Below are 20,580 nucleotides of genomic sequence, written 5' to 3' on the forward strand. Positions count from 1 at the left end.
CGCCACCACGCCCAGCGAGAACTTTCTTGGTAACAAAAATTCCAAATGCACATTATTGTTTTGGTTTCTAGAATTATCCAACAGTGAGTATGACCAACACTAATTCTTTTTCAAAATTATTTTATGTGTATGAACTTGGTTTCTTTGTTTGTTTGTTTGTTTGGTCTGTCTGTATGCCTGTGTACCAAGTGTATGCAGTGGCCCAAGAGGTCAGAGAGGATATCAGATTCCCTAGAACGGACTTACAGACAGCTGCAACTGCCACTGAGTGCTGGGAATTTGGGAGAGTAGCCAATGCTCTTACTTGCCCCCAGGTATTGATTTGAAACTGCAATATTTTAAGTTTTTTTTTTCTTTCTTTCTTCTCAAAGAAAGAGTTTCTCTGTGTAGTCTTGGTTGTCTTACTTTGTAGACCACGCTGGCCTCGAATTCAAGAGATCCACCTGCCTCTGCCTCCCCAAGTGCTAAGATTATAGGCATGTGCCACCATGCCTACCACAATGCTTTAAGTCTTAGTTGAGTTACTATTTTTTAAAAAGAATTATTTATTTATCTTATGTATGAGTGCTCTATCTGCATTTGTACCTGCATGCTAAAAGAGGCCATCAGATCACGTTATAGATGGTCGTGAGCCACACCATGTGGCTGCTGGAAATTGATCTCAGGACCTCTCAAAGAGCAGCCAGTGCTCTTAACCACTGAGCCATCTCTCCAGACCTGTTTTAAGTCTTAAAAATTGTGGTTGGGGGGCTGGAGAGATGGCTCAGAGGTTAAGGGCACTGCCTGCTCCTCCAGAGGTTCTGAGTTCAACTCTCAGCAACCGCGTGGTGGCTCACAGCCATCTATAACGAGATCTGGTGCCCTCTTCTGGCCTGCAGTGGTACATGCAGGCAGAACACTGTATACATTATAATATGTGAATAAATCTTAAAAAACAAAAAACAAAAAACAAAACTGTGGTTGAACTTGGTTTCTCTTTCTTCTTCTTTTTTTCTTTTTTTGTTGGGGAATCCAGAATATTTTTATTTCAGTAAAGTATAATGAGCAACAGGCATACAGCTCCAAGCTAAGTGCCTGCGCAAAGCCCTGGGCCTGCTCTCCAGTGCTGTGGAGAGTCAGCGAGAGCCTCTCTGCACAGCTGACTGAGTGGTGGGAACAACACAGGAAGCTACTTACTAACCACATCAGGACTTACCAATGATTTTTGACCCATCATCTTCCACATCTGAGAGTTCCATGTCTTCCACATCACGGTTATCTGTCACTGGCTCAGGTGTGGCAGACTTGTCACTCTCCACGGTGGGTGACTGGGACTCTTCACCTCCCATTCCTTGAAATGGAGACTCAGAACCAGTTGGGGAAGGAGCATCCATGCTGGGAGAAGGGACTGGTGACTCCTCAGGGTCAGGAAGGGTTGACTTCAGTTGATCCAACTTCTTCTTTAAGTTGTTCACTCGGTTAGCAAAGGTTTTATAAGCCTAAAATTGGGGAGGAGGGGGGAGAGAAAGAGTTTATTTCTCTGAGAAAAGGAACGGGCACCATTTTGACAAAACAAGAACATTACCATCTCTTGGGCACAGAGTAGTTCAGGCATCTACTGTGCTCAGTGGATATCACTACCCACAGCTCTGTGTCAGACATCTTTAAAGACTGCATCATTGTTGTGAATGTGTGTATGGCGGTGTGGGAGCACAGGCCATTGTGTGTACATGGAGGTCACAGAAAAACCCAAGTAACTTCTCTCCTTCCATCTTTATGCGGGTTCCAAGGGACCAGACTCAGGGCTCAACAGGCTTGCGTGTCAAGTGCCTCATGCTCTGTGACATCGCTCCATATACTAGAAACGCCACACCAGCCATATTCATGAGCCAATACTGGTAACTGCTAAGTTTTTTACTAAATAATTTATTTTATTTTGTGTGCATTGGTGTTTTGTCTGCACATGCTGTATGTCCGTGGATGCCCTGGAACTGGAGTTACAGACAGCTGTGAGCTGCCACATGAGCACTGGGAATCCAACCCAAGCAGTCAGTACTCTTAACCACTGAGTCATCTCTCCAGCCCCTTACTAAAGTTTTTACTTTGTCCAACCCCCTTTTCTAAGTCAGTATTGCATTCAAGATCCCACAGAAGTTATATTTGTCCAGGCTGCTCTTGTTTGTTGGAATTACTCTCCCTCTGAATACCTAAACAACACTTGCTGGGCAAAAAATAAAAAACAAGCCGGGCGTGGTGGCGCACGCCTATAATCCCAGCACTCGGGAGGCAGAGGCAGGTGGATCGCTGTTGAGTTCGAGGCCAGCCTGGTCTACAAAGCGGGTCCAAGACAGCCAAGGCTACACAGAGAAACCCTGTCTCGAAAAACAAAAAACAAAAAAACAAAACAAAACAAAACAAAACAAACAAACCACCACCACAACACCGAAACCAAAACAAAAGAAACAAAACAGCTCTTGTGCTTTTGCTGGAAAGGGCAACTGCTGTCGATTGCTACTTGTGTAGTGATTTTGCCTCCATTAGACAAACGTCATGAGGTTTTAGGAGACCACAGAGCTGTCACCTCAACACGCTCCTCAAGGTTGTTGCTAATGCCTATTTGTTTTTTCTTTTCTTTTTTGGGTGTTTTGAGACAGGGTTTCTCTGTGTAGCCCTGGCTGTCCTAGACTTGCTTTGTAGACCAGCTGGCCTCTGCCTCCCCAGTGCTGGGATTAAAGGCATGCGCCACCATGCCTGGCTTACTGGGTGCTTTTAAAACATCCTATTATTTATTTTTATTTTATGTACATTGGTGTTCTGTCTGCATGTATGTCTGCGTAAGGGTGTCAGATCCCCTGGAACTGGAGTTATAGACAGTTGTGAGCTGCCATGTGGTGCTGAGAAATGAACCTAGGCTCAACAGTTTAAGAGCACAGACTGCTCTTCCAGAGGACACAGGTTCAATTCCCAGCATCTACATGGCAGCTTATAACCATCTTGAACTCCAGTTCCAGTGGACCTGACACTCTCTTCCACGCTCCAAGGACACTACATGAATGTAGTACACAGATACGTATGCAGAGGCCTATATTCACGTGCATAAAAGTAAAAATAAATAAAATATCAATAAACAGAAAGCTTACAAAAAAGGGGGTGGGGCAAGAGATAGGTCAGTGGTTAAGAGCACCTGCTGTTCTTCCAGGGGGCCTGAGTTCCCAGCACACACAGCTCACAACTGTCTGTAACTATGGTCCCATATGTTCCAATGTCCTTTTCTGGTGCGCAGACATACATGCAGACACACACTCATATACAAAAATAAATAAATCTGAGGTGGGTTGGCATGGTGGCACATGCCTTTAATCCCAAGACCCAGGAGGCAGAGGCAGGCCTCTGAGTTGGAGGTCAGCCTGGTCTACAGGGTGAATCCCAGGAGTACACTGAGAAACTTTCTATTAAAAAAAAAACAACAACAAAACACGCCTTTAGTCCCAGCACTCGGGAGGCAGAGGCAGGTGGATCTCTGTGAGTTTGAGGCCAGCCTGGGCTACAGAGAGAAAACTTGTCTGGGGGGGCGGGGAGAATCAAAGAAAAGCCATCCAAATAAACCCAAAAGAAATATCTATTAAAATAGACAGACAGGGGAGTTGAAGAGGTGGCTCAGAGGTTAAGAACACTGTCTGCTCTTGCAGAGTCCTGAGCTCAATTCCCAGCCCCCACATGGCAGTTTACAAGTGTCTATAACTCCAATTCCAGAGGATCCAAAACACTCTCACAGACACACATGCAAGCAAAACACCAACGCAAATAAAATAAACAATTTTTTAAAAATTAAAATAAACAGACAGAGGAATGGAACCCAGAAGTTGGGGAGGTGTCTGCTGTGTAAGCCTGAGGGCCTAGGTTCAGACACTCACTTATAAGCTTAGCGTGGTGCCTGCAGGGGGGAGGGCAGGCCAGGCCAGGACTCCTTGGCTAGCCAGAGGCACACTAATGAGCAGAGCTTCTAGCATTCTTTTCAGCATAGGGAAAGAAAACAAGGTACCCAAAGGCTAAGACTCTGACAAGAGCAAAGACAGAACTGACTCCACAGGTTTTGTTTGACTGTTTTGTTTTTTCCTACATGACATTTTCTGAGGGCCCAGGAAGCACAGCAGATAAAGATATTTGCTGACAAGCCTGACAACTGAATTTTGGTTCCTGGAATCCACAGGTAAAAGAGAATTGACTCCCAAAGGTCATGCTCTGATGTCTACACATGCCACAGCATATGAGCCCGGCCATACTCTCTTACATACATACCACCCATAACAAAGAAAATAATTCCGCCCCCCCCCCCCAGATGAAGTTTCTCTGTGTAGCCTTGGCTGTCCTAGACTCACTTTGTAGACCAGGCTGGCCTCAGACTCATAGACATCCACCTGCCTCTGCCTCCCGAGTGCTGGGATTAAGGTGTGCCCCACCACTTAGCTTTTCACACATCCCTCCTCCCTCCCTGCTCCCTTCCTCTCTCTCTCTAATTTATATTATAATATATTGTATATATTAGATTATATATAGGATAATAGTAAACACATATGTCAGTAAATAATGTATAAATTACACACTTATTTTGGGGGTGGGCACATGAGTGAGTATGGTGGAAAGGCTGGTCTTCTCTTCCCATATGAGTCCCAGGACTGAAGGCAGGCTCCCAAAACTATTATGTTCTATGTAACATTGAAGATTAAATATAAGTATGTATATATAACTTCTAGTCTTAGTTTTCTTTTAATACTTTGAACTTCTAAGAGAGAATAAAAGAAACAAAGAGGAAAAAGAAACACCAAGACATGATAATCAAAAAATTCTAAAGCAAAGGAACCAGTGACAATATGAGTTGTTATGGTAACCCAGGGACATCTAAAGGTTGGAAAATCACTTTTTAGCTGAAGTTCAATCCTTTGATTAAGACATTTTAGGAAGCTAGGCAGTAGGGGCACTCCTTTAATCCCAGTACTTGGGGGCGTTTGAGGATAGCAAGGCTACACAACAACAGCAAACCACAAATCTAGAAAATGGCTGCAGGCTTTCCTTAAGGTTTGTCCTGCATAGGGGTAAAGTCCCCCAACTATGTCTATGCCTTCTGTGTGCACACATATATATGACCTGGGGATCAGGGATCACTGCACCTTCAAGAACCCTACTAATTTCCTCCAACATCCTGAACTATCAAATGTTTGACCACTCCCATGTTAAAAATTACTAGGGTAAATTGGGCAGTTGTGGTGCACGCTTTTAATCCCAGCACTGGGGAGGCAGAAGCAGGCGGGTCTGAGTTTGAAGTCTACAGAGTGAGTCTGAGGGCAGCCACTGCTACACAGAGAACTCACAGAGCCTGCCTCTGCCTCCCGAGTGCTGGGATTAAAGGCGTGCGCCACCAGGCTGGCTGGGAAACATGTCTTCATCCACTCTGCACCACGTCCTATCAGCTATAGCGTCCTGTGTAAAGATACTAAGTCCTGAAGAGTAGTTTCTTCACCTGTGAAGTGGACATTCTAATGCTTATCCACGTGAGCAGTGTCTGACAGATGGTCAAGTACTCCATATAAAACAGCTATAATTACTTACATTGGCCACCACTTTCACTTCCTTGTACTGTGCTTCATAGAAAATCCCAGCGTTTTCTAGTGCTTCAGTTAGTGAGGGCCCGTTTTTCACTTGTTTATCTAATCCATTCACAAATTCCTCTAGCTTTGAACTTGCTTCTTCAAACTCTTTGGAGAACTTCTTTCCCCCGGTTTTATCTAAAAGAATGGAGAAAGTACTTGATATCAAGATTAGAAAAGTAAAAACACTAATCCTTTGAGTAAAATTCCTTTCCATGCAATAACTCTTACTGTTCTGTGACACTCTTCTTGCTGCCTTAGTGTGCACTTATTTTTGTTTTAAGAGTGTGACTTTGTAAACTAGACGCTGGCCTCAAACTCATGTTCCCCTGCCTCAGCACTGAGGACACGAGCATGTGCAGCACACCTGTCTTTCACTAGTATTTCTAGTCTCAACTGTTCCTGAGACAGCATTTCAGCAGGTTGTCTAGGTGGCCCTTCACCTTCTCCTGAGTGGCTGATTACACAGACTTGTGCCACCAGGCTCTAATCAGTTTTACCTTTAAGAAGCTAATCGCCCTTTAAGAAGCTAATGGCACGCAGGGACGCAGATTAGCAAAGCAGATCCATGTGAACTCGCTAGAGTGACTCCAGAATGAAGATGCCTGTAATTCAGATAAAGCTCACCTGAACAGATCCTGGTTTTACAATTTTAAGTGCATGAGCAAGTGAAGAACTGAGCTACAGCCCACGGTGCTGGGACTGACCGGAGGTCCTCTCAGGGGCCACGGGGCCAGCCCTGCCTCCCTGTCCACTGCAGTTGACTACTTCTTTTTGCAAACTTAGTCATACCCCTCCAAAGGATTCCCATCATAAAGCTCCATTCTCTTCACTTAAATCTGCTTTCTGTCATGCAGGAGGTTCTAAAATATTTATCTTAACATGAGAAACTGGGGTTCAGAGACACTATCTCTGTGGGTATGAGACAAAAATTCTTCACTCTTCTCATTTACATCAATGGACTCACGCTTAGGAACATTACAGAACAAAAGCCCAAGCGTCTTCATCTGTGGGAACTAAATGCAAATTAGCAAACCTGTGCCACTGCTGTAACGCATGAGCAGAGGCTGGAGCCATCATGTGTGTCACTGTTTAAGGACAGTCCATGCTAAGGCCTGCTGGTGGCCACATCACCATCTTTTATAGGCCCTCGCCGCAGTGGTTCAACACAGCCACCCAGTTCTTTAGAGTATGTTCTCTAGCCAAGTCTAACTGTAGGTGACTGTCCGAAGCAAAGTGGGAACATTAAACACACATCACAGCCCTCATTAATAGCATTATGACTTTGCTAAGATATGCATCAAATGTGTATCGCATGAATTTGTTCAAGCATTAGCATATAGCAATAGTCATGTAAAAGAGAACTCTGATTGTAAGAGGCTTAGAGTCTACTAAATTATGAGTATGATTATATACTATTTATAATATAAAAAGGAGGAGGAATCAACTAGACTTTACAAGACATATCCTAACCAATTAACCACAAAGGGGAAGCACAACTGTTTGTTTATAATTCAATTAAGCAAGAAAACGATAATAATAAGAACTTATATACACAGCCAGGTGTAGTGGTGCAGAGGGGGTACAGGCAGGGAGTTCACTGTCAGTTCAAGACTAACTGGTCTACAGAGTGAAACCCCTGCCCAGGCCAGAAACAAAAACCAAACCCAGGGGCTCAGGGGTTACAAAGATTTGCTGTTCTTGCGAGGGACCTGACCCTGTTCTTAGCACTCTTCTGGCGGCTCCCAGCCGTCCTCAGCTCCAGGCCAGGGGACGCAGTGCTCTGCTCTAGCCTCTGAGGGCTTTTGCAGATTCGGCACATATACATACATTCTGGTAAAACACTGATACATATAAAATAAATAAATCTTTAAAATTGCACAAAAACAAGCAATCCTACCCCCTCTGGGAAATTTTTTTAATTTATGAGGTATATACAAATCAAACTGCTACCTAGATATCAATGGAACCACAACTGCTTCTGAAAGTTGTTTCACCTGGGGAAAAAAAAAATCTTCCCTACCTATCTTTAAATTCTCTACTGGTGTGTGAACCCAGAACCAAGTGTAAAAGTCATTTCGTGGGACAAACCAGTCTGCTTACTGAAAAAGAGGGATTGAGAAAGAAAACCCTGAGCTCCTTTATTTGAAGAGACGTCCCTTACCTTTTAAGCACTTGAGAGTCTCTGAGCTGCAGACGTCCACTCTCAGGGTCGACAGCTGCTTCTCTTTCAGCTCTATCTCATCTTCTGAGCGTTTGTACATCAACAATTCCTCAATGAGGGCTTGAGACTGAACATAGACCACAGGCAAATGTTATTCATAGGATCAAATATCTGTCTTTTAGAAATGTAAGACTAATGACTAGCAAAGCTCTAAAAGAAAAAAGAAGTTTGCTTTTTCTCAGAGCAACTGAAACCAATCTTCAGTTCTCATGTCAAACCATATGCTTAGCTACACACTTGTTTAAAACAAGTTCTGGAAGACTGGCCTCAAACTTATCTCTGCCTCTTGCGTGCTAGGATTAGCCTTCACCATCACAATCAGAAAATTACACACTTTAAAAAAAAAAAAAAGACAACATCGTCTTTAAATTTACAATGTTTTTAATCTCTACTTATTTCACCCTCCTTAATATACAGTCCTGTCTACTCTAAGAAAATTTTAATTTAGTAGTGCTGAATTAAGAAAGGAAGCTCGGGCTGGGGAGATGGCTCAGAGGTTAAGAGCACTGGCTGCTCCTCCAAAGATCCTGAGTTCAATTCCCAGCAACCACATGGTGGCTCACAGGCACCTATAATGAGATCTGGTGCCCTCCTCTGGCCTGCAGGTGTACATGCAGGCAAAACACTGTGTACATAAAGTAAATAAATCTTTAAAATAAAAAAGGAAAGAAAGGCGGCTTCCTGATATCAAAAGGAATGTGTAGCGCTTAGCTGGCCGCAGGCGTTTCTCCACTAGGGGAACATCAACTCTAGGGCGTCTAATCCTACTCTGGATCCCCGTGTACAAGCGAGCAGAGATAAATATGACGGGACTGTGGCTCCTAAGGCGAATAAATCATCTCCGGTATACTTAACGCATTCTGTAACTTACTCGAAACTCAGCAACTATCTTAGACTTGAGAGCAGCTTTTGGATTGGTGGATGCTGTTGAATGAAATAAAAAATCATTAAGAACACAGCACAAAAACTACCAAATGCAGGAAAAGCCTGAGATGTCGATCAAGGGTACACTGTGCAAACATACAGCAGCCATGCACACATAAATCATGATACACTCCTGCAGTAAATAACTGACCATGAAATTTAAACACTTGTAAGTAAATATGGCCAATAGAACAATAAACTTATTTAGACAGTCTAACCCACTTACCTCCGACAGACTTGCTATGTCCCAGAATTAACGATTTGGAGACACTGAGGCAGGTACATGAAGCACCTTCTCCTAGCCTCATCAAGTGTAAGAAAACCTCAGCATCCCAGTGTAAGTGTCCAGGAATAAGACATCCAATTAATCCTGAGCACTGGTGAAGAAAATTACTTACAAATATCAAATCCCATCTGGGTAAGTTTGGATTGTTTTTAGCTCATAGGAACAGAAGCTCTAAAGGCATTCTCACTGTGATGACTTTAGTCAGGCTGATGGCCTGTGTTCCTCAGCATGCAGTGTGTGACCAGAGGCGCTAGAGGACGCCCTCAGCCACGACGAGTGCCGTAAGCTTGACGGAGCAGAACATCCCAACTCTCTCGTTTCACCTCCCAGTTCTCCACTGTCTTTCACCTCGTTCCCTCCAAACTTTCCAGCCTCTCGATTCCTGCTCGCCCACCACAGTCCATCGCATGCAGCATTCCACTCCCTTGACCTCATGCTGAGTAAACAGGCCAAGCACAACAGGAGCTCCAGACAGAGAATGTTTCTGGCCAAAATTGGAGGCCCATGTCTAATCTGGCAGCGTATCCCCAAATCTGAAGGCTTTCATGGCTCCCAGAGAAATGCTTCTTAACGCCTAGTCTCCTCTTCAGCTCTGTGGTGTGAGGCCCGCTGCCTCTAACTTTACACATCATTCAATGTGGGAATTTGCCTGGGGACTAGCAAGTGTTTGTTTTGGTTTTTTTGGTTTTTTTTTCCTCTTTCTTTCTTCTTTCAAACCCCCAACTACTCCTGGGTCTTCGCTCAATTAGACCCCCCCCTTTTTTTATTCCTGTATTTCCTTTGATTAACAGTAGTTTTTAAAGAAGTAACTTCATGCTGGCTTGATTAGTCTAAGAGCCTCCCAGGCCTGGGAAACACAGGCTGCCCGTGGCTCATGCCAGGCGCGATGCCAACAGTCTACATTTTCTTCTGCCCCAAAAGGAGGAGGTGATGCTACGTTAGCTGAGACTTTGTTCTTACTTTGTGATTTCTTCCACTGCTTATTCGGTTGTTTGTTCAGATTTTCTTTCAGCTGCTTCTGAGTTTTGAAAGTGGTACCTGGAAAACATTGCAGCGTTTGCAGCCTGGCACTACGGGAAGCTGCGTCTGTCCACTTCAGTGCCAGGGTTGTAGCATGAAAAAGGCAATCCCAGACTGTGCAGTCTCCTTCATTTCTTTTCTTTCATTTTTATACAAACAAAAACAGAAAACACCTACCAAATCTAAGAAGCTATTAAATAAATATAATTTCTATAATTAATGAAACCTCTGATTTTGAGGGGAAAAAAGGCAGAGGCTAAAAATAAGATACCTTTGAGTAGAGCACAAACTCCTATGAAGGATTTGAGAGCTTCTTAGAAGGTACTCTTTTCAAAGCCAATGTCTAGTGATGGTCTGACAATGGTCACAGCAATAGTTACTATCAGCTTCTATTTGGTGACTTAACTACATAAATCTTAATGTAAAAACTAATTTACTTAAAACACACACACACACATACACGAACACACACAAGAGCAGCTAAGTGACTTACTGCAAATCTAAATCAAATGGAGCTTAAAGACGACACAAGCAAGCTCACCAACAGCTTAACGATGGGAAGGCATGCCCAAACATTCTCCAACAGGAGGAAGACAGAGCAGTATTTATTAGACACAATCAATGAATAGCTTGAAATACTTAATAAAAGCAAAACAGGGAAATAATCAGACGGTCATTGTCATTTAACATGCTTGTCTTTAGTCAGCAAAGACAGCTCCAACTCCCTGGGCCAACCAGCTCATTCTGAGTAAAACATACCAGCTCATTCTGAGTAAAACATATACTTATTCAGTTTTAAACAAATCAGGCCAGATCCCTTCACCCCTTGAGTGTTCTGTGACAGGACCAGATGTACAGATATAGACAGAAGATTGACTTCTTATTTTAGTAAAGAAAATGGACTTACTTAAAGCTTCTCTCAGTGCCATAATCATGTCTTCTGGGTATACGTTTCTGTCTTCCCAGATTTTAAAGATTCGCTCTACAGACTTAGAGACGGACGGATCCCTGGAAGAAAAGGAAAGTAAAATATAAAAATGCAGACTTATGGACTGGGTGTGATGATGCAAGCCTTTATCCCAGCACTTGGGAGGCAGAGGCAGGCATTCAGTCTGGTCTACAAAGCAAATTCCAGGACAGCAGGGCTGTTACACAGAGAAACTCAGTCTCAAAAAAACAAAAACAGAAAGTTGGCTTACCCTCAAACTAGAATTCTTACTTAGTTACGAACAACTTAACTACTACCCAAATTTGTTCTGTGTTACATTTTTGTTTTTATGTTTGTTTGAGACAGGGCTTTTTTTTATAGACTTAGCTGTCCTGGACTTGCTTTCTAGACAAGGCTGCCCTCGGCTGCCAGCTGCTGGGATTACAGATAAGAGCCACCACGCCCAGCTGATAAATTTTTTAATTTTGAAAAAAGACCTACTTATTTTACTTTATGTCTGTTCTGTCTGCAGACATGTGTGCCCGGTGCCAGCCTAGTCTACAAAGTGAGTCCAGAACAGCCAAGGCTACATAGAGAAACCCTGTTTTGACAAACCAAAACAGCTGGGCATGGTGGTGCACGCCTTTAATCCCAGCACTCACAGGCAGACCACTGTGAATTCGAGGCCAGCTTGATCTACAAACTGAGTCCAGGACAACCAAGGCTACACAGAGAAACCCTGTCTCAAAAAACAAAACAAAAAACAAACCAAAACAAAAAAAAAAAAAAACAAAAAAACAAACAAAAAGAAAAAAAAAAAAAAAGAAGAAGAACCCAAACAAACCAAGCCCAGGCTTAGCATGGTGGCACACACCTTTAATCCGAACAAAATGGAGGCAGAAGCAGGTGGATAGTGGTTCAAGTCCAGCCTGTTTTACATAGTGAGTTCTAGGACAGCCAGGGTTCTATAGACAGACAGTACCAGAAAAATAGATGCACACACACAAGAAAAGAGAGAAAGAAGGTAGGGTAGATAAGGGAGAAAAGGAGAGAAGGGAAGGATCAAGCTTGTATGAACATTCAATACCCAATATACCCATCAAAAGACAAAAACAGAACCCTAATTTTTTAAACAAATATACTGGGATCTGATGCCCTCTTCTAGCCTGCAGGCGCATAGCAGGCAGAGCGCTCATACATAATAAAATAATAAAAATAAATTAGACAATTGGTAAAACTAAAAACAAAACAAAACAAAACACCTAATCTAATAGGTTACAGTGGCTTATACCAATATTTAAGCGGCACAGAAAGAAGAACGGCCACAATTGAAGGCTAGCTTGGGCTCCATGGCAACATCTTGCCCTAAAAATATTAAAATAGGGGCTGGGTCTTCCAAAAACCCAGATTCAATTTCGGGTCCCCATGCTGTGGCTCCCAACCATCTATAACTCCAGTTCCAGGGGACCTGACACATGCATGGCTTTAGCCGACGCTGCATGCACACATATATACATGCAGGCAAAACACTCAAAAATGTAAAAATAAGTAAAAACTAAAACAAATAAAGCAAGACAGAAGCAAAACCTTGCCAACCCAAAACCAAGCAAATAACAACCTGACCTGACCCCCTTCCTGCCTCATCCTACAAGTCTGTGGCATCACAGGTTCACAGATGACTTACACCGAACAGTGTCATATGTACAAAACAGAAAATTGTGCTGAACTTTTGTAAAACTCTAACCCTAATGTTTTCTAGAGCTTTACCAACTGGAGTACATTATTCTTCCTTCTCTTTATATTTTTATGCTGATATTCATTCCTTATTTTAAAAAACATTAAGTTGAAGAACACTAAAAATCAAACTATGAATGAGTTCAGAGAGCGATGAAGAGCCCAAGCCTCACTGTGCAGCCCTGGCTGTCCCTGCTGCCCAGGTGCTGAAATTAAAGACAAGCACCATTGCACTTGGCCATGAACAATATCCCCCTCTTGGCTGTCCTGGACTGACTTTATACACCAAGCTGCCCTAGAACTCACAGCGATCTGCCTGCCTCTATTTCCCGAATGCTGGGCTTAAAGGCATGCGCCACCACCGCCCAGCTTATTTGGATCTTAAAATATGTACAATTATTTAAGTTTTGCTAATAAATGAAAAAAAAAACAAACCAAAAAATAGAGTAAAAGTTAATTTTTTAAAAAAAATCTCAAAGCACATTAAGGATTTACTTACTTCACTAGAGCAGCCGCTTCAGGAAGCACATCAGCAAATGATTCACGGAATATGATTGCATTTTTCCTTTTACAATTCTGTATGACATCATTGGCAAGATAAAAGAGATTCAAACGGTGGGGATAGGTAGCTGGAGATAGAAGACAGGAAAAAAAGTCATTTTATACTTAGTACAACTTGTTCTAAATATATAGTTTTCAAACGCTAACTTTTTTTTAAAAATACATTTTATTATTTTATGCTTATGGGCATTTTGCCCATACATTACATACATGCAGTAGCCACAAAGACCAGAAGAGGGCACCAGAGCGGCCAGTGCGCCCAATCCCTGAGCGTCTCTCCAGCCCCAGTTAACTGTTTTTACGTGAACTAATTATAATTACATGCATAGAATAATGAATAAGCACTTAGCTAATGGATTAATTTAGTAAATGTACAAAACATTTAACTATTTTAGGTTAAATTTCTGTTCAAGGTACTCTTCAAGTAGACCGCCTCACTCTTTAAGTATCTGGCACTAAAGGGGGAAAATCCGTTGGTAGGCTGTAGAGATGGATGGCTCAGAGGTTGAGAGCACTGTCTGCTCTTCTAAAAGCAGTTCCTAGCAACCACACGGTAGCTCACAACCATCTATAATGAGATCTGGTACCCTCTTCTGGTGTGCAGGCAGGACACTGTACACATAATAAGTAAATAAACCTTTTTTAAGGAAACAATTCATTAGTTTCAGAGAAGCTAAAACAAAATTGTTTCCCGAAATATTTGTGAAGACCCCCCCAAAAGTTGAATAAACTACCAAGAATAGTAGAAAAGGTGTAACACTGAACTATAATCAGAAAATATCTGCAAATAATGCTTAATAGTAAATTATACACAGATCCTCAGACCAACCAATCCAGACGATACTCACATAATAGGCACATAACAACCTAAACCCCGTCCCCTCTGTTGGGATTAAAGGTTGTGTGCCACCACCACTTGGCCTCCTTAGTTTCATTAGGATACACTTATTTCTATTAATTCCAGAATATTGATAAATTATTTAAATTATTCCTATTACAACCTTCATTTTCTTTTCCTTCTCTACCTAATTTACCTTTCATGCATTCAACAAAATCCTCAATTTAGATTACTCTAAATGAATGCTTTTACTGTACCTTTCTTTTCTGTTCTGGTGTTTTGGTTTTGTTTGTTTGTTTGGTTGGTTGGTTTGTTGTTGTTGTTGTTGTTTTTGAGCCCTGTATAGCCCTGGCTGTCCTGGAATCCCTTTGTACACCAGGCTGGCCTTGAACTCAGAGAGACCTGCTTGCCTACCTTTGCCTTCTGAGTGCTGGGATTAAAGGCGAGCAACACTATACCCAAGCCCAACCATCAAAACAAAAACAAAAAAACCAAACACCTGGCCAGGCACATGCCTACATTCCCAGCCCTGGGGAGTGAACAAAAGCAGGAAAATTAGAATTTCAGGGCCATTCATACCAAGTCTGAGGGCCTGTCTTGAAACAACAAAAACTTCTAAAATGTTAATTACTAGACATGTTCTTTGTAACATTCTTAAAAGTATTTTTGAAATGTGAAATTTAAATGCTTGGATTACAAGAATAGGCTTAAATTTCACATTTCAAGAATAATTTCTCAATGTTCTATATTTAATTTATTTTTCACCCTGTCTTGCCCCATCAAGAACTTTAAGCTCCCAAAACCAGACTAGAGATACAGTTCCTTGGTCAGATATCTACATTAAGAGTAATGAAAGCAGCCGGTGGCAATGCCTTCTTTAATACTAGCACTCAGGAGTTCAAGGCTATGCTGGTCTACATAGCAAGTTCCAGGGCAACCAAGGTTTAGAGAGACCTGTCTCAAAAAATAAAATAAAATAAAAGCAAGAGTACTGAGACTCTGGTTTGACTGGGAGAAGTTTTTTTGTTTTTTTTGTTTTGTTTTTTGCCAGTTTTACTTATTTTTGGATCTACCTTTTGCTAGTCCATCTTACATCTCGGGTCAGGGTCTTGCTAAATTAGCTCAGGCTGTTCTTGAAGCATAGACCTTCAAATGCTAGCACTCAGGCCGCTGTGGTGGGCTGAGTCCTCAGGTGCTCAGGGACTTGGTCCTGCCATACCAGCACTCTACCAGTCACACAGGAGGCCTTCCCAACCGCCCAGGCTGTCCCTTGAACTTGGGATTTCCCTGTCTTGGCCTCCAGAGTGCGTCACCTTATTCCAGTTTCTATTTCTTAAATGAACAAGTGAAGGACAATGAGAAGAAAAATACAGGGGAAAAGAAGGAAAATGAGTAGCTTTTTTGTTGTTTTTGGTTTTTCGATACAGGGTTTCTCTGTGTAGCCTTGGCTGTCCTGGACTCGCTTTTGTAGACCAGGCTGGCCTCGAACTCACAGCGATCCTCCTGCCTCCGCCTCCCTCCCGAGTGCTGGGCTGAGAATGAGTAGTTCGAATGCATCTCAGCCCGTCATCTCCTAAGGCTTCTGGCATGGCTGTAGGCTAGGCAGAGCCTTCACCCTGCCCAAGGTAGGGAGGCTACAGCAGAAATGAACCCAGACACAAAGCCACTGCTGTTACAGCATTAAAGGCGTGGTGGTGCATGCCTTCAATCCCAGCACTCGGGAGGCAGAAGCAGATGGGTTTCTTGGAAAACAAAAACAAAAAAACAACAACAGTAATAAATCACTGTAGACAAGTAGAAGGGTTAGGAAGTAAGGCTGCTCGCTCCTTCTGTTTGTCTGAGGTAGGCTCATGTGGTTCAAGCTGGCCTGAATTGATTGTGTATTAAGGATGACCCTGATCTGAACTCCACACCCCCCTCCCTGTAGGGGAGGTATGAGTGTGCACCACCCTGCTCAGTTTAAGAGGCCTGGGGCATAAACTCAGGCTTTGGGAAGCGCCCTAAGCAAGCACTCTATCAAATAAACTACAGTCCCAACTCCTGAACTGCTGACTTAAATTTAAGCAACACCAAAATAAAACTGTCAATCTGGTGGCAGAAAGGCTGGCTTTCCCCCCTCCCCAGGTTTTCTTTTCTTTTGTTTTTCAAGATTTATTTATTCATTATGTATATAATGTTCTGCCTGCATGTACACCTCCATACCACAAGAGGGCACCAGATCTCATTACAGATGGCTGTGAGCCACCATGTGGTTGCTAGGAATTGAACTCACGACCTTTGGGAGAACAGCCAGTGCTCTTAACCTCTAAACCATCTCTCCAGCTCCCCTTTTTTCTGCTTTTTCAAGACAGGGTTTCTCTGTGTAACAGCTCTGGCTGTCCTAGAACTCACTCTGTAGACCAAACTGGCCCGGAACTCACAGCGATCCACGTGCCTCTGCCTCCCAAGGCTGGGATTAAAAGCGTGTGCCACCAAGGCTGGGTAATTTTTAACAATGATAAACTAATATTTTTTTAATAAACTAACATTTTACGTGTACCTGCCAAAAATGTTTATGGGCAGAACTGAGAGATGGCTTCTAGAAGACTCAGGTTCAGTTTCTAGCACTTATACCACCAAGCTCACAACTGCTGTGACTGTGTGATCTGACCCCCTTGCTGCCTCTGCGAATACTACAGACATATAGTACATACATATTTAGGCATTTACACACAGCAAAGAAATAAATCCTTAAATTAAAAAAAAAAAAAAAAAAAAAAAAAGGTTAACCGGGAGCTGGAGAAATGGTTTCTCAGTTAAGAGCTGTTCCTTGAGAGGACCTGAGTTAGAGTCCCAGAACCCACATAGCCGCTCACAACAGTCCTAGGCCATTCAATGCCCTCTTCTGGCTTCTGTGGACCCAAACATGGTTCACAGACATAAATGCAGGCAAAATACCTATACGCACTACATCCGACACACACACACACACACACACACACCTTCGGCCGGCAGTGCTGGTGTGCACCTTTAATTCTAGCAGACACAGGCGGATCTCTGAGTTCAAGGCCAGCCTGGTCTACTGAGTGAGTTCCAATACAACTAGCAATACAGAGAAACCCTGTCAGGGAAAAACTAGGTAGATAGACAGACAGACAGACAGACATTTAGAAATAAATAAATCTGGGGTTGTAGCGAAATACTAATAAAAGAGATGGAAAAGCAAGTTATTCCCTTTACAAAGACAGGCAGAACGACTAGGATGTGCAGTTCTTCCTCCTAAATCTGTTCCAAGAAGCAAAATATTTAACTGGGGCTGGAGAGATGTCTCAGAGGTCAAGAGCACTGGCTGCTCTTCCAGAGGTCAGAGTTCAATTTCCAGAAATCACACGGTGGCCCACAACCATCTATAATGTGATCTAAAGCCCTCTTCTGGCCTGCAGGTTCACATGTATACAAAATAAATAAATTAATCTTTAAAAAAATTAAGCTGTTTACTGATGAATGAAATACTACCAACTACATGATATATTCTCATATTTCTTAAAAATATTTTTATGAAAAATATTAGCTGGGTGTGTAGGCATAAGGTAATTCAAATGCTGATTTTTGTTGCAATCCTTGTTCTAAAGATTTCCTGTCTCAATGTTGTGTAAACACTGCTCCCCAATTGTCCCCTGATGTTGCCAATAAAGTAGCTGACAGCCAATTGCTGAGCAGAGGAGGAGGAGTCAGAGGACGAAGTAAGGGATTCAGCCAAGGGAGAGGTCCAGGAGACAGACATCAAGAGGAGTTGGAGAAGAAAAGTCATCTCTGGGATGTAAGACGGGAGGAAACCAGATTACCTTACCTTAGGTTAAAAATAGAGTAATAGGGCTGGTGTGGTGGCACACGCCTGTAATCCCAGCAGAGCCAGAGGCAGGCGGGTCTCTGTGAGTTTGAGGCCAGCCTGGTCTACACAGAAGAAACTCTGTCTCAAAAGAAAAAAAAAAAAGTAATAACTACTCAGTTATTGTGTTGTGGACTTTATTATTAAACCAATAAAAAAAGAATCTCAATTATTTATGTGATAACTGGGTTAACAGAAAAACTGAGAAGCAAACACAGCTTTATAAAAATAACACTAATAGACGTGTGCTGGCGCATGCCTTTAATCCTAGCATTCAGGAGACAGAGGCAGGTGGATCTCTGTGAGCTCAAGGCCAGCATGGTTTACACAGTGAGTCCAGGACAGCCAGGGCTACACAGAGCAAGCCTATCTCGAAACACACACACAAACAAAAACTACAGATAGATAAATAGATAGATTGTTGTAATTAGCAAACGGTATCAGATACTTTCAAGTCGAATCTCCTCTTAGTAAACTGATTTTAATATATGTTAAAAAGGAGAGCCAAGTGGATCTCTGAGTTCAGCCTGATCTACAGAGTAGTTCCAGGACAGCAAGGGCTACACAGAGAAACCTTGTCTTGAAAACAAAAAGAGTAGGGAGAACCATATCCAAACTAAAATTCAAAATACTAAAGTATTACAAGATGGTTCACTGGGTAAAGACTCGAGCTGCCAAGCCTGAAAACCTTGCTGGGCCTCACATGGCGAAAAGAGAAAGCCACCAAGTCATTCTCTGACCTACACACACACACACACACACACACACACACACACACACACACACACACACACACATCATCTATAATGAGATCTGGTGTCCTCTTCTGGTGTGCAGGTGTACATGCAGGCAGAGCACTGTATACATAATAAAAAATAAATCTTAAAAAATAAAAAAAAAAGTTAGGCATGCCTGTAACTCACCTTAGTGCTATATAGGGTACAGACAGATGGATCCCAGGAGCTTCAGGAGAAAGACAAGCTCCGGTTCCCCCACTGTATTTACTTCTTGCTGGGTATTATTCCACGTGCTCTAACTCCAGTACCCAGGAGGCAGAGGCAGGCAATCTCTGTGACCTGGAGTCTACATAATGAGGTTTACTGTAGGGGTAACCCCGTCTTGTTTGTTTTGAGACAGGGTTTGTTTGTTTTGGTTTTTCCAGACAGGGTTTCTCTGTGTAGCCCTGGCTGTCCTGGACTTGTTTTGTAGACCAGGCTGGCCTCTGGGATTACAGGCGTGTACCACTTTACCAAAACCTTGTCTTAACTGTCTCAAAAACAGCAGCCAGGTGGTGTGGTGGTACAAACCAACCAACCAACCAGATGCTCCATATCTCAAATAAAAGACCAGACAGCCTCCCCTGTACAGCTGTATGGCCCTTTCAAACACCGCTTGCTCTCCTCATGAACACGGTAGGTTAGTTATAAGAGTTTCCGTTGTCAAGATTATATGAGAAAACCATGGAAAATTCCAATGCGGCAGCTACAAGTGTGAGCTGGCATGTGCTTGAGTACCATATACTCAGGGCTAATTCTCTGCTACGCCCCTCTTGTCAGACACCCTACAGACCTCCAACTCCATCTAGTTCAAACCTGCTCTCTCTGTTCTTCCCAAATTCCCAGCCAAAGATGCAGAGATCTCATCTTCCTCTAATCCCTCCCACAACACTCACCTCACCAAGCTTGTGAAATTCTATGTTTTAAATACTTCTAGAGTATTCCTCTCTGTTTTAATTCAAACTTTTTGGTCAGATTATATAATAGGCTTCTAACATTTCTTTACGTCATTATGTAGTTCAGCCTGGCCTTGAACTCACTATTATTTTTAGTAACTAATATCAGTTCCAGATACTGCAGTTTTCAGTGCCTTTTTTTTTTTTTTTTTTGGTTTTTCGAGACAGGGGTTCTCTATGTAGCCCTGCCTGTCCTGGAACTTGCTCTGTAGACCAGGCTGGTCTCCAATCCAGAGACCTGTCTGCCTCTGCCTCCCAAGTGCCCGGCTTGTGAGGCCCTATTTAAAACCAAACAAAAACAAGAAAGTAATGAGGCTTGGTGTGCATGCCTGTAATCCCAGCACCAAAGGAGCCGAAGCAAGATTCCAGCCAGCCAAGATACAGACCAAGATACAGGGCAGCCGGAGCTAGACGTGAGTTAGTAGGAAGGATACAAAGCTGTTCCTGTTTTATATCATCAACATTATTGTGTTTTATGAAGCCAGTTGTACCCCAGACTGTGTAGCCCAGCACTGGGGATGGAGGCAGGAGGTTCCAGGGCTGAAGGCTGGCCTTGTGGATTCTATAGTTTAAGACCAGCCTGGGCTACATAGACCCTGTCTCAAATAAAAGGAGGAAAACATACTGTGGTCCTTTATTAAAAAGAGCACTGAAAAGCCAGGTGTGGTGGCCCACGCCTTTAATCCCAGCACTTGGGAGGTAGAGGCAGGCAGATCACTGTGAGTTCAAGGCCAGCCTCGGCTACAAAGTTAATCTAGGACAGCCAAGGCTACACAGAGAAACCCTGTTTTAAAAAAAAAGGGGGGGGCCCTCACCTACTAGCCCAAGCTGGCCTCAAACT

The 20,580-nt window shown here is 42.8% G+C and overlaps 1 protein-coding gene and 1 long non-coding RNA gene across 3 annotated transcripts in view; one reads left to right on the top strand and one right to left on the bottom strand.

Moving 5' to 3' along the window:
• RPRD2 (regulation of nuclear pre-mRNA domain containing 2) overlaps positions 1 to 20,580 on the bottom strand; it is a 45,871-nt gene that overhangs the window by 14,858 nt on the left and 10,433 nt on the right. The window contains exons 2-8 of one of the 2 annotated variants that reach the window (XM_084769572.1): positions 13,240 to 13,369; positions 10,986 to 11,086; positions 10,019 to 10,096; positions 8,720 to 8,772; positions 7,789 to 7,915; positions 5,587 to 5,762; positions 1,196 to 1,478 (exon numbers count right to left, since the gene is read on the bottom strand). In XM_084769572.1, coding sequence (XP_084625698.1) covers positions 1,196 to 1,478; positions 5,587 to 5,762; positions 7,789 to 7,915; positions 8,720 to 8,772; positions 10,019 to 10,096; positions 10,986 to 11,086; positions 13,240 to 13,369 — 948 coding nt within the window. The remainder of the gene's footprint in view (positions 1 to 1,195; positions 1,479 to 5,586; positions 5,763 to 7,788; positions 7,916 to 8,719; positions 8,773 to 10,018; positions 10,097 to 10,985; positions 11,087 to 13,239; positions 13,370 to 20,580) is intronic. The other variant, XM_084769573.1, reaches the window with a different exon arrangement.
• LOC311590533 lies at positions 1,485 to 4,307 on the top strand. Its single transcript, XR_014776904.1, has 2 exons — positions 1,485 to 2,335; positions 2,579 to 4,307. It is a non-coding gene; the product is annotated as an uncharacterized lncRNA (long non-coding RNA).

This window comes from Acomys minous (assembly GCF_964271855.1).
Source record: "Acomys minous genome assembly, chromosome: 19".
NCBI classification, from domain to species: Eukaryota; Metazoa; Chordata; class Mammalia; order Rodentia; family Muridae; genus Acomys; species Acomys minous.